Raw genomic sequence first — 15,178 nt, 5'->3', positions numbered from 1 at the left:
AAGATGTTAAGATACCGGTAAGCCACAAGCCATGTGACAACTTATAGATTAACAGAAATGGGTTAATTTAAGATATAAGAACAGCTAGCTAGAAGTCTGAGCCATTAGGCCAAACAGTTTAAATAATATAAGCATCTGTGTGTTTATTTTATAAGTGGGCTGCAGGACTGCCAGGGCTTGGCGGGAGCTGGAGAGAAACCCTCCAGCTACAACTGTCCCTTTCTGTTGCCTTCAGATCTGGATGTAAAACTCTCAGCTTCTTCCCCAGCACCATGTCTGCCTGAATGCTGTCATGCTTCCCACCATGACAATAATAGACTAAACCTCTGAGCTGTAAGCCATCTCCAAATAAATGTTTTCATTTATAAGAGTTGCCATGATCATGGTGTCTCTTCACAGCAGTAGAAACCCTAACTAAGACAGGTGCTAGAAGGAAAACTCCAACCTAAAGAGGTTAACTACATCCAAGAAAACACAGTAAATAAATAATCCCACACCACCTCCCCCGACACACACACACACACACACACACACACACACACACACACACACACAAACTAACAGGAATTAACAAATACTGCTCACTGATATTTCTCAACATCAAGGGTCTCAATTATTCTCCAATAAAAAGACACAGACTACCAGAATGGATGCAAAAACAGCATCCATCCCTTCTGCTGCATTCAAGAAACACACCTCAACAACAAAGATAGACATCACCTTGGGGTAAAAAAATGGAAAAAGATATTCCAAGTAAATGTACCTAAAAAACAAGCTTGTGTAGCCATCTTCATATCTGACAAAATAGACTCTCACCAATAGACAAGCCATCCAGACAAAAACTAAACGGAGAAATGCTGGAGCTAACTGATGTTATAAACCAAATGGACCTAACAGATATTTACAGAATATTCCACCCAAACACAAAAGAATATACCTTCTTCTCAGCACCTCATGTAATGTTCTTCAAAAGTGATAATATGCTCAAACATAAAGCAAGTCTCAACAGACAGAAGAAAACTGAAATAATACCTTGTATCCTATAGGACCAGGGATTAAAGCTGGATATCAACAACAGAAACAACAGAAAGCTAATAATGGGGGAGACAGAGTAGAAGATCTAGGTAAAATAAGCAAAGAATATGAAAAATTAAAAGGAAAACACACAGGAAAGGAACATACAGGAAATAAAAGGACACTATGAGAAGACCAACCTTTGAATTATAGACATACCAAAAGCAAAGAATCTCAGGTGAATGTCATAGACCAGATTTAGCAAGATTATAGAAAACTTCCCTGAAATTAAGTTAAGATACACCCATCCAAACACAATGAGAACATAAAACACCAAACAGACAAGACCAGAAAAGAAAATCCCCACAGTATATCATAGGTAAATACTAATTTTTTTTTTTTTGGTCTTTTCAAGACAGGGTTTCTCTGTGTAGTTTTGCGCCTTTCCTGGAACTCACTTTGTAGACCAGGCTGGCCTCGAACTCACAGAGATCCGCCTGCCTCTGCCTCCTGAGTGCTGGGATTAAAGGCGTGCACCACCACCACCGCCCAGCTTTTTTTTGAGCTGAGGATCGAACCCAAGGCCTTGTGCTTGCTAGGCAAACGCTCTACCACTGAGCTAAATCCCCAACGGTAAACACTAATTATACATAACAAAGAAAGTATACCGAAAGCTGCAAGATAAAACTGAAAGTCGCATATTAAGGAAAACTATCAGAATAACAGCAATTTCTAAAAGGAACCTCTGGAAGTGAGAAGGGCCTTGAGCAATGCACTGCAAGTCCTAAAAGACCATGATTGGTCTTGATACCCAGCAAAATTCTCTGCCATAGTTGAAGGGAAAGAAAAACTTTCCATGATATAAACAGGTTAAAAACATTTACAATCAAGAAACCAAACCACAGGAAGCAATATTTTCATCTAAAAGATGAGAATGAGCATAGCCAGGAGACCATACAATGAAATACAAAGCCATAATTACTAAAACACAAAGATATAAAATCAAATGTAAAATATCTGCTTACTCTCAACTACTTAACAAGCAATGTCTTACCTGTTTTACATCTTTAGAAATTTATTTTACCTCACTATTAAGCTGATGGTGACTCAAGTTTGTCACAAACACAAATGTCAGTTCAAATTCAGCACATAATAGTTATGTCTAAAATGTCAAATGACATGCCATGATATACATTACAGTACCCAGGATAAAAATGCATCCATCATTTATGTAATTCTGTTAAAATTCTACCCACCTTTCAGATTTGTTTTGTCGAATACATCCTTCAATTATTTCTTTCACTTCAGGGTCTGTGACTTTATTGAAGCTGGCTGGTTTTATGCCCTGGGAGAAGAAAAGAGTTTCTTGTTATAAATTAAACAATTGAAAGTGCAAATCAACATGGTATTTATTAAACATTTTTTCATAAAAATATCCAATTACTCAATGAGATCATTATACATATATATTTAACTTCTAAAACTTTAAGCAGGGTCTCACTACATAGCCCTGGTTAGGGTGGAACTCTCTATGTCAGTTTCTCAACCCCTTGGGAGGGGGCGTTGAACGACCCTTTCCCAGGGGTCACATAGCAGGTATCCTACATATCAGATAATTACACAATTCATAACAGTAGCAAAATTAGCTATGAATTAGCAACAAAATAATTGTATGGTTGAGCTCACCACAACATGAGGAACTGTATAAAAGGGTCAAAGCATCAGGAAGGTTGAGAACCACTGCTCTATGTAGAACAGGCTGGCCACAAACTCATAGAAATCTGCCTGCCTGTGCCTCCCAAATGCTGAGAATATAGGTTTGTGCCACCACACCCAGTCAAATTTAACTTTTTATTTAATGGTGGGGGAGGGAGGATCTAGCACACATGTGGAAGTCAAGAGAGTAACTTGCAGGAGTAGATAATCTCCTTCTACCATGGATTTTCCAGGAATTGAACTCAGGTTGTTGTCAGGCTTGATGGAAAGATGACCAGCTGTGTCATCTCACCAGCCCAAGTTTAACTTTTTAAAAAGAATTTTATCACAGCTCCATAAATAACTAAAAATTGTGAATAATCTACATTAATAACTGAGGCAAACTTATATTAATATTATATATAGAAACATATAGAGACTAAAAATACTATTATACTTAATAATATGGGGAGTTCTCATAGTTTAATATGAAACAATAGAGGGAAAAGCAAAATGGCATGTATATATACATTATAATCCTAACTGGGAAAACATAATAGGGGCTAGAGAGATGGCTCAGTGGTTAAGAGCAGTTGTTGTTCTTTTAGAGGACCCAAGTTCAATTCCCAGAACCCATACTGAGTGGATCACAATCATATGTTACTCCAGCTCCAGGGGATCTGATATCTTCTTCTGGCCTCCATTGGTAATCATAAACATGTATGCAAGTACCTATTCACAAACACATACATAATTTTTTAAAAAAAGAAAATTTAATAATGGACCTGCAAGATACCTCAGCAGGTTAAAGGTGCTTGTCACCGCATCTGATGACCTGACTTCAATCTCAGAACCCACATAAAGGTAGAAGGAAGAGAACTGACTCCCACATATTGGCATCTGATCCCCACACTCACCATGTGGCACATATGTACCCACACATACACAATAAATAAAATGTAAGGGGGGGGGGAGAAGGCAGTGAGAAGGCTTGACCTGAGTTCCAGCCTCCATCCCACAATGTGTCAGGAGAGAACTGACTCCTACAAGTTGTCTTTTAGCCTCCATACTCAGGAATGTGACTGTAGGATTTGTGCATGCGTGCACACACACAAACACACACACACACACACACACACATACACACACACACACGATGAATGAAATACATTTTTAAAGTAAAACGGAAAAAAAGCTTTTTAAAAAAAGCAAATATAGTAACTATTTTTGAATCAGAGAAAAAGTAGGTTTGTCTGCTTGCTTCCTTTGAGGCAGGATCTCGTTTATGTGCCAAGTTTCATGATCCTGTTTCAAATTCCGAAATAGCTGGGAACACAGACCTGCACTACCACGCCAGGCAAAATGAGTATGGTTTTAATAACCTTTGAAGTCTAGCATAGTGGTCTATGCTACAAACCAGTACTGGAGAGGTGAAAGCAAGAGGACCAGAAGTTCAAGGTCACCTTGAGCTACTTAGTAAGACCCAGTCACAGAAAACATAACTTAAAAATGACTTCTCTATTTCTAGTATGCTGAATTTAATGTAGTTCAAAGTCTTCTAAAATGGCTAGAAGCCACAAACAAACAGTATGCTTGTGTGCACATAGATACAAATGTATATGCTAATGAATGAAAATATAAAGAAATATGTAAAACCTTTTTCTACTTAAGCAATACTAATACACTGAATTTCTCCTCAAGCTAATTATTAGGTTCTTGAATACTAATAAGAAACAAATAAAATCCAGAAAGTGTAAAAAAAAAAAAAAAGCTGTAGCTAAGATGGCAGCTGAGAAGCTACTGCTGTACGACTCACTAAAGGAGAAAAGTCAGAATCGACTATTCTAAAGAGAAAAAGCAAAAGCAATGAGGAACTTCAGAAATTCATAAAGGTGGGCACAAAATACTTGAAAAGTGCAGAGTAAAGGTTGGGAAACACACAGAAAAGAAGCCAAACCCATCACAATTCCAGGAGTGCTGATCTCTGAAAGGAAAAAGAAGCTGAGACTGCTCCAAAAGGTAGGCCAGGTGGCCCTGGAGAAAAGACACTGGCAGTCTTACTTTTAGACTAAGTCCACAGCCCTCCCAAGTCTCCAAAGCAGCTGAGGGGAGACAGTGATTCCTTCAGTGTGTGTGGGGGGGACAATGGTGAGAAATCCCATTCCTGTCACTATGATTTGGAGGACGGACTTGGGCATCATCTTGGGGGGGACGACGGTTATTAGAAACTAAGCTACACTGAGGACCCCAAAATGAAGAAAAACCTGAAGAGAGGAAGCCTGAATTTGACTTGCTGTAGCCATGGAGCAATAGACAGTTCTGGAAAGCTGGAAGGCCATGACCAACAAGCCAAAAAGGGCAGGTGGCAGAAGGCTTGGCTAACGAAGAGAAATGCATAGGGGAAAGTAACCCTGCTCTCAGTTAAATTGGCAAACCTCATCAACTGAGAGTGACCCTAGAGTCTGATAGCCCTGAGCCTTAGGCCAGAAGGTAGATCAATCTCTGCAGCTATCTATCTGCTATTGATTCTATAAAGCTAAAAACCTTGGAGCCTCCAGTGGAATACTTGAAATCCATAGCCTCATCCCTCCAACAGGATGATTAATATTTAAAAGATTTGGAAAGTATGAAGACATGTCTTCCACTTGTGCAGATCTTGACAGCTACACATCAGAAATAGGATATCTAAAATATATGAAGAACGGCAAAATCTAAATACTATCAAAAGAAATCTTTAAATCAATAGATTGGCTAATGATCTGAATAGACAGATCATAAAAGTAGAAAGACAAGGGCTGAAGAGATGGCTCTGCAGTCAAGAGCACCTGCTGCTCTCCAGAGGGCATGGGTTCAATTCCCACCTCCCACATAGTGGCTTACAACCATCTGTAACTCCAGTTCCAGGGGAGCCGATGTTCTCTTCTCACCTCTGCAGAAACCTAGTTATGTATATAGTACACATACAGTACAGATAGGCAAAATACTCATACATATAAAATAAAATAAGTCTCAAAAAATTAAAGTGGAAACACAAATGGCCAATATATATTTGAAATAAAAATGTTCAGCATTTTCAATGCTCTGGGAAATACAAATTAAAAAACTGCCCCAAGATTCTATCTTACCCCAGCCAGAAGGGCTATCAAGAAAACAAGAAAGGGTCTGGAGAGATGATTCAGAAGTTAAGAGTGTATACTACCCCGCTCCCCTACAAAAAGGGTTTCTCTGTGTAGCCCTGGCTGTCCTGGAATTCACTCTGTAGACCAGGCTGGTCTCATTCAGAGATTTACCTGCCTCTGCCTCCTGAGTACTGGGACTAAAGGTGTGCACCACCACCACCACCCGGCTAAGAGTGTATACTATTCTTTTTTTTTTTTGTCGGATCTGAGGACCGAACCCAGGGCCTTGCACTTGCTAGGCATGCGCTCTACCCCTGAGCTACATCCCCAACCTCAAGTGTATACTATTCTTGCAGAGGAGTCAAATTCAGTTCCCAGCACTGGTATTGGGTGTGGCTCATACTACCTATAACTCTAGATCCAAGGGACACAATTCCTTCTTCTGGCCTTCACAGGAACCTGCATTTATGTGCATATAACCACACAGAGACACACACAAATAATAAAAAATAATAAAATAAGACCTGGAGAGATAGCTCAGCAGTTAAAAGCACTTGCTGTTATTTCAGAAGACTCAAGTTTGGTTCCCAGCACCCAAAGGACTCTACATCAATATACTACAAAAGTAACTGTACATCTATGTTTACTTCCACACTATTCACAATAGCCACAGTACCCAGAAGTCAGTCTATATGTCCACCAACAGATGAATGGAAAAAAGAAAATGTACATATACATAATGGAATTTTGTGCAGCCCTAATATGAGATCATGACATTTTCAAGAGAACAGCTATAATTGGAAACCACCATGTTAAATAAAATAAACCAGTCCTGGTAAGACAAATACCACATGTTTTTGCTCATATGTGAAACCTAGACTTAAAATTATATGTGTGTATATGTATTTACATGTGTGTGTTTATAGCTGACAAAATTAGAAAGGATCATGAGAGAAGAGGAAGAGATCTTAAGAGAAATGGATAGTAACAAATACGTGTGATAGGAAGCTGGGTGTGGTGGTGGACACCTTTAATCTTAGCACTCAGGAGACAGAGGCAGGGAGACCTCTGTGAGTTCAAGGCTAGCCTGGTCTATATCCAGGATGGTTCCAGGATAGCCAGGGCTATACAGTGAGACCCTGTCTCAAAATAAACAAACACATGTAATAGGAAAACAGAAAAGGACTAATTGGTGGAACAAAGGAAAACGACTACAGGGGGCAGGGAGACATAGGAGAGGGCCAGGCGTAAGAGAAAAACATGAGAATAAAATTTACTGATGCATATGTATAAAGAAAGTCTGATAAATCCCATTATATTATATTGTAATCTAAAAAATATAAAACAACAACAAAAGAAAATTGGGGCCATCAACATTTCACCATGGACAGAGAAAGGGTTTATAATGCCAAATCCTTCCGTAAGAAGTTAACAGGGAAGTAAGTTAACCATTAACAGGCAGGACTATGCAGGAATTACATTCCTCAGTGGTGTAGCCACTATAAAGGTGCTCTTGCTCAAGTAAATAACACCTCACTCATGCTCATTCAAGGAACCCAAATTAAATGCAGTGCGGTACAGAAGAAAAAGACACAAAATTAGGAGGGTCTCGGGAAGGAGTTTAGTCTGAGGTACAAGGGCATAAGAGAATAATGAGTTGAATAAGATCCAAGTACATTAATATGTGTGTGAAAGAATATAATTATGAAATTGTAAATGAACAAATAAAAGTTTTAGAAGAGAAGAAATACAAATGGCTAATAAATAAATGAGCTATGAAAGTAGAAGGGGGAATACAGAGGGCAGAAAGTTACAGTGGGGAAAGTTGGAAATGAGGGAAGACTGGGAGAAAAGGGGAGAAAAATCAACCAAAATGAAGTATGCATGAAAATGCCATAAAGGAACTTATTCCTTTGTAAGCTAATTTAAAAATATAACAAAATCAAAATAAAACCAAGAATAAACAATAATTTCCAAACATTAGCCACAGATTAAGGAGTCTCTCAACCCTCATCAGAGAAGCCTGTTTGCAGTAGATGAGGATCAACACAATGACCCCCAAGTGGCTCAGGAGCAGAGAACAAAAGACTCTGAAATGTTCAGCCCTAAGTGGGACATCTATATCGCAACCCCTCCTCCTGAGGCTCAAGGATCATTAAGAGGAGACAGAAAGAGCCAGAGGCAGTGGGTGACTACAAGGAAACAGTGTCTTCTAAATAAGGCAGGGCAGCTGCACATATGAACTCACAGTGCTTGTGACAGCATGCACAAAACCTGTGCACGCCTAAGCCAGACCGAACCTCAGCATGGAGAGGGGAGTTGGGCATAAAGTTTCACCCTCAGATGAGGAGCTACTGGAATTTCTTAGCAGTTGATAGAGAATGGATCAGTTTTCTCTAAAAGTGTAGCCTTTCATAAGTCGACCATGCTCCAGTAGAAGCATCCAAGAATATCTGAACAGCACAAAAAGGCCTTGTGGGGGAGGAGGGCATGAACGATGGACAATGAAGTTGAATGGGAAAGGAGACTGTATCTAAGAAGAGTTGGGGGAGGGAGGGTGAATACAATCAAAATATACCACATGATATTCTCAAGAACTAATTAAAATTAAGCAATACAAAAGAAATGAAAACCAGTGCTGGCAAGGATATGTAAAAAGTAGAAACCTTATTAATTGCTGGTAGGAATGTAATGTGTTGCAATCATTATGGATATCAGTATGGAGGCTCCTCAAAAAACTAAAAATAAAACTACCATATAACCAAGCTATAACACTCTAGAGTATATATCCAAAGGACTTAGTCAACATACCACAGAGACACTTATACAACTGCGTTTATTGATACACAATCCACAACAGCTAAGAAATGAACTGGTCTAGATGTCTATCCACAAATAACTATATAATAAAAGCGTGATACATATATACAATAGAATTTTATTCAGCTGTAAAGAATAATGAAATCACAGTATTTGCAGGAAAAGGGATGAAACTGGACATCATATGTTAAGCAAAATAAGCCAGAAAACATGTTTTCTGCATATTTGGAATCTTAAATGTCTCTCTGTGTGTGCATGTGTGTGTGTGTATTGTGTGTCTGTGTGTGAGGATGGGCAAAAAGGGAGCCATGAAAATGGAGGGAGAGACTGGGGGATAATGGAATATAATATAAAAGCAGATTGAGAATTATTAGTGGGGGTAGAAAACCAGCAAGATGTAGACAGGGAAAATAGGAGAGAGAGGATGAATAAGAACAAATTAAAACAATACATACATATGAAAAATGCCAAAAGATAACTATTACTTTATATGCACACTTTAAAAAAAAATACATGTGGTCCAGACAACTTATAATTTTCCTGTAAGCATGTTATCTACCTGAATCTGCTCATTTTACTACCTTTTGTTTATAAGTTTTAGGCTTTTAGAAAATTATCCAGGTATCATTGTAGTCATTAAACAGAAAATTGCATATTAAGCTGAAAGAATAATTGCAATGGATTGAGATAATCTAAGATCTACTTCTACACCTATCATACTACCTTAAAGAATACAGAATCACAAAGTCTTGTTATCTTATACTAATAAATCTGCCAAGATTTGGAATTATTTCAGATCCAAAATACAAGAAGCTTTGAGAGAGGTAGAAATGTAAATTGTGATATGACATTTTTGTATGTTAATATAAAAATAATAGGCATTCAAAATTGCAGTTATGCTTAGGGTATGGATCAGTGGCAGAGCATTTGTGTAGCTTTCATTAGGCCCTGAATTTGATCCCCAGAATCACAAAAAAGATATATTATGCACAGCACTTGGGAGGCGAAGGTAGAAGTGTCAGGAGTTCAAGGCCAGCCTCAGCGACATGGTAAGACCCTGTTAATGTTACTCTATTCATAGAAAAAGTCCTTTATGATCTCTCCACTGACCTCTTCCTGATTTCCTTGGCAATTTATGCCTTTTTCTATATGTAAGTGAAGACAATCATAGAACTATAATTTATAAATGAAGCACAAAATACTTTTGCACTTGGGGCTCTTTAAATAAAGGACACAAACTAAAAAGGCATTGTAGCTCTATTTCTGAGCTCTTATCAGAGGCTGTGAAGGAATTAGGAATTGTTGCTTAATGGGTATAAGTTGTAATTAAACAGCAGGAATAAGCTTTGAAATATACTCCACAGCACAGTGACTATAGTCAATAATACATAGCATATTATAAAGTAATTAAAAAAGTAAGTTTTAAATGTCTCACCACAAAAAATGATAAATAAGTTACAGATAAACTACATTGATTTTACATTGTATATATCATATTGTATCACATAACTGTATACAATTGTCATTTGTCTATTTAAAATAATTGACTCTTTCATGGTCTATCTCAAGTCACCCAGCCATATGTGAAGTAGGCAACCCTAAACAATGAAAACAGTCCAATTCTACTTTGCATCCCTTAGTATACTCCTATCCTTTTATTTTATACTTCTCTTTTTCTTATTTTCAGGATAGGGTTTCATCGTGTAGCCTAGGCTGGCCTCAAACTTGCAACCCTCTTACCTCAGCGTCCCAAGTGCTGGGATTACAGGTGTGTACTGCCATGTCTTGCTAGCTATTTCTTAATTATTATTCTGCTCCTAGAGATGTAAGCTCTCTGAGGGTAGCAAACATTTATTGTCATTGCAGTCCTTGCAATTTCTAACACAAAAAATTATTCATATCAGGGATTCACACGTTTCACCTGTTAAACTACATACTGAATTCTCTTTCATAATTGAGCACTAAAGTATTATAGTCCTTCAAACTCTTGTAGTCAATCTTTACTATCCAATTTTAAAAATTAAGACCAATCAAGCCAGGTGTAGTGTAGCATGCTTTTAATCTCAGCACTTCAGAGGCACAGGCAGATGGATATCTGTGAGTTTGTGGCCAGTCTGATCTGTGTAGTGAGTTCCAGGACAGCCAGAGGTACATAGCAAGATGCAGAAAAAAAAAAAGAGAAAATCAAGAGCAATCTAATATCTGAAACTGTACCACAATTAAGGATGACATACCTGTACATTTTCTCCAAAATAATATAGAGCATTGTGTATGACCCTAATAAGAGTTCAAGTACATAAATAGAAACCTTTATAAATCTAAACCTTTTCTAAGTGTAATTGTAAACTAACATTGTTATATAAAATTAAACCATGGGAGGGGGGAAAGGTTTCTCTTTTCTTCCACTAAGCCACACCCCTTGTCCCATAATTAAATTCGACTAAGTCAATTTTATCAATTTCAACACAAAATGTGGCAATCTGTAAAGTAAAATGAATAAAATTATACCTACACTGGTTACTTTACGGTATATTTGAGCTGCATTCTGGCACTCGGAATACGGATACTCCGAAGTAGCCATTTCCAACATACACATCCCAAAAGCATAAACATCTACAGATTCATCATAGTGCTCTTCATACATCTCGGGAGCCATAAACTCAGGAGTGCCTACAAAATAATACCACAACCGTATTTTTATTAAAGAAAAAGATATATTCATCAAGGTTTCCTTTCCCATTAAAATTATCTATTAATTTCTGTTCCTTCAAAGTAAATCTGTAAGTTAGGCTAGGCATGGTGGTGCACCCCTTTGGTTCTAGCACTTGGGAGACAGAGGTAGGTGAATCTCTTTGAGTTCAAGGCCAGCATATTCTACATAGTAAGTTCTAGGACAGCCAATGCCATGTAGAGACTCTGTCTCAAAAACAAAAAAAGCAAATTTAACATTTTGTCCCAATGAAGCACAATTTAAAGTACAACTCAAGGTTAGGTTAAGGTGTTAAAAACTTTAGACAGGCATGGTGGCTCACACTTGTAATCCTAGGACTTGAACAATAACAAGCCAGGCCATCAGAATTTTAAGGTTATTCTCAGCTACATAGTATGTTCAAGGCCATCCTGGTCTATAATGAAATCCTGTCTCAAGAAAAGAAAAGGCCAGGCACTATGATGCTCACCTTTGATGTCTGCACTCAGGAGACAGTGACAGGAGGATCTCTGAGTTTGAGGCCAGCCTACTATACAGGTAGTTCCAGGTCAGCCAGAACTATATAATAGAGAGACCCTGTCTCCAGAAAAAAGACAGCTATAGATAAAATCTGATTTTATTTTTTATTTGTATCTTTTTAGTTCAAATTTGGATAAATTAATTTAGTAAATTTTGTTCCTTAAGTCCTCAAAATCTTTCAATAATACTTAATAGATGAGACTGGAGAAGTAGTTCAGTAGTTAAGAGCACTTGCAGAGGACCCGGGGTTCAGTTCCTAGCACCCACATGGTGGCTCACAACTGTCTGTAACTCCAGCTCTAAGGGCTCCAACGCCCCTCTTCTGACCTCTATGGGCATTGCAATGCGCAGACATACATGTAGGCAAAACACCCACACATGTAAAATAAAGATAAATTTAAAACATAATAGTCCTTAATACATTCTATAAAATGTACACACTAGGGTGTGATGGAAATAAGTCAGTTTTCATAAGATTGGTATTTCAAATCACATTCACAAATATTTCAGAGAAAATTAACAGCTGAGTGTGCTGGCTGGGTCTTAAAATCCCAAGACTGAGGTGTTCAGGTCATCTTCTATTACATAGTGAATTTGAGGCCTGCCTGGGTTACACAAGACCCAGTCTCAATAAAAAAAATGTGTGTGTGTGTGTGTGTGTGTGTGTGTGTGTGTGTGTGTGTGTGTGTGTAAAACAAAAATAAAACCTTAAAAAACAAGCAGTGGTCAAAACTTTGCCCAAGCCCATAGTTGACTCATCATCTCTGTTCCAGTCCTATACAACTGACAAATCTAATACCCAGACAGTAAACTGTAAAATACTAGTCACCAATGACACTCTTAGCAAATGATGTGCGCATTAAGGTTGCAAGTCCCAGATCACCAATCTTCACAGATCCAGTGGGTCCTGTGATGAAAATGTTGTCACATTTCAGATCCCGGTGAATAATAGGAGGGGTCCTTGTGTGCAAGAATTGCAATCCTTTTAAAATTTGCCTGCACCAGCTTCTTAAGACCTTTGGTTTCATGACTTTAAATCGTTTTAAGTACCTATACAAAGAAACAAAGATCATGTGTAAACAAACATTCCCAGATTATTCTATAAATACCACTATGAGTTGCTCTGCTTATTTACTTACTAGGAATACTACCCTTGAACAATTTAATGTTTTTTATTTTTACTTACATATTTGTTAATGTGTACATATGTGCAACTGCCTGTGGGGGTCAGAAGAGGACACTGGACCCTCTGAACCTAGAGTTACAGACAGTTGTGAGTTGCCTGCCCAATGTGGATACCAAGACTTGAACTCTGATCTCTGGAAGAGCAGCAGGTACTCTTAACCACTGAGCCATCTCTCCAGCCCCTGAATTATTTTCTATTGTCTGCTGCAGCAAAAAAAAAAAAATCTATCTAAAACCTCATTTTCATCTAATCTTTCATTAAAAAAAATGGTATGACCTACACCAAAAGATATGCTACAAAGTCTAGTACTTTTAATTCAAAATAAGAACCATATTAGAATGAGTTTTTGGAATAGAAGCACTATTTTAAAAAGAAAGCCCTTCTCTACATCTAAATAATTACTTATACAGTCACTGGAGGACATAGCTATATAAAATTTTACTGGAAAATGTACGCTTCACATTTAATTATTTACAATACAATCAATTTATACTAAATGAAGAGTTGGTTAAAAACAAAAGACTATAACTATGTAGTAGTTATTCCTTACAAGATGTGTAAGTTTGACCAAACCCTCAGCAAGTCATTATCTTTTTAAAAATGCAATCATAGTCTATAATAATTTTTAACTCAAATGTTATGATATCTCTGAAACATTAACTTTTGTGGGGTTTTTTTCAGATTTATTTATTTTATGTGTATGAGGGTTTGCCTGCATGTGTATATTTTCTAAGTGAGTGCCAGGCACTCACTGATGTCAGAAGAGGTCATTAGATTCCCTGGTTGTAAGCCATCACATTGGTGCTAGGAGCCTCTGCAAGAGCAACAAGGGCTCTTAACTTATGAGCCATCTCTCTACTCCCCTTTTTTATGCTTTTGAGGCATGGTCTCATGTAGCTCAGGCTGGCCATGAACTCATCATGTAGCCAAGAATGACCCTGAACTCCTGATCCTCCTATCTCTACCCCCCCCCACACACACACATAAACTCAGTGCTAAGATTAAAGAAAGGTGGGTGCCACTGTTCCAGGTTTATGTGGTGCTGGGATAGAACCCATGGCTTAATTCATACTAGGCCAGCACTTAACCAACTGAGCTTCATCCCCAGGTCCCCAAACATTACCTTTTCAGCATTGCATAGTTTAATAAACTGCATTAATATCCTGATTTTTCAATCTGAAATAGATTCTACAAGTTCTTTTGTTGTTCTTGTTGTTGTTACAGTACTGGGGATAAATCCCAAGGCCTTGTACATACTAAGTAAGTGCTATTTCACTGAGCTAAAGCCCCAGCCCCTCTACAAACCCTTAAGCCAGAAAGTTTATAAATAACATTTATGATTCCTTAAAATGATTTCCATCTCAACCAGTACTAGCAGAGTCAACTTACGTCTTTAAGGTTCCTGATGTCATTAGTTCAGTCACTAACACAATACATTTCTTTCCTTTTAATATAGACTCCCAGGAATCATAAAATCGAACTATATTGGGATGCTGGAGGCCTTTCAACATCTCTGCTTCTTCTTTGAACCGTTGCTGCTCAGCTTTAGTTAGTTTGCGGTCCTAAAGTACAAGAACAAGTGCCAAATTAATAACACAGACATTTCCATGCACATCTCTCATAGCTCAACTGAGTGCCTTACTGTAGGCATAGATGTCTTACACCTATCAATTTTTTCTCAATATCTATAGAATCACAGCTATTCTTTCTTAGTTAAGTTGGCTCTTTAATAAGGTAATTCAACTATTGTTACATTTCATAACTATGCTATAAACACACCTACAAAACATCAATATCTTAAGGGCTTTGGGATATAGTTTGGTGGTAGAGTGCTTATGTTATCTCAAAATGAATTGACAAAAAGTAATAAAATAGGTAATTGCGATGTTTCCCTAAGAAATCTCCAAGTTTTCATATCTATAAGATCCCTAAAAATCAGAACAAAAATAAACAAATGGTAATGAGACTTAGACATTTATTCCCGTTTAATTTCTGGATTGTTAAAATAAGACTGCTCTAACAGAAATATTGGGCTACTAACGTAATGAAAGACCTTCAAATAGGCACTAGACCTCTAATCTGCTACATTCATTAAAGGCGAAAAGTCACAGGTGC

At 37.7% G+C, this 15,178-nt stretch overlaps 1 protein-coding gene across 1 annotated transcript in view; it reads right to left on the bottom strand.

Moving 5' to 3' along the window:
* Nucleotides 1-15,178, bottom strand: part of Wnk3 (WNK lysine deficient protein kinase 3) — a 124,889-nt gene that overhangs the window by 61,051 nt on the left and 48,660 nt on the right. Inside the window, exons 3-6 of the mRNA XM_052758196.1 lie at nt 14,453-14,625; nt 12,707-12,927; nt 11,161-11,318; nt 2,271-2,359 (exon numbers count right to left, since the gene is read on the bottom strand). Of these exons, the coding sequence (XP_052614156.1) occupies nt 2,271-2,359; nt 11,161-11,318; nt 12,707-12,927; nt 14,453-14,625 (641 nt within the window). The remainder of the gene's footprint in view (nt 1-2,270; nt 2,360-11,160; nt 11,319-12,706; nt 12,928-14,452; nt 14,626-15,178) is intronic.

This window comes from Peromyscus californicus, unplaced genomic scaffold (assembly GCF_007827085.1).
Source record: "Peromyscus californicus insignis strain IS unplaced genomic scaffold, ASM782708v3 Scaffold_10__1_contigs__length_136768540, whole genome shotgun sequence".
Taxonomy (NCBI): Eukaryota; Metazoa; Chordata; class Mammalia; order Rodentia; family Cricetidae; genus Peromyscus; species Peromyscus californicus.
This window is presented reverse-complemented; position numbering and strand designations above follow the sequence as displayed.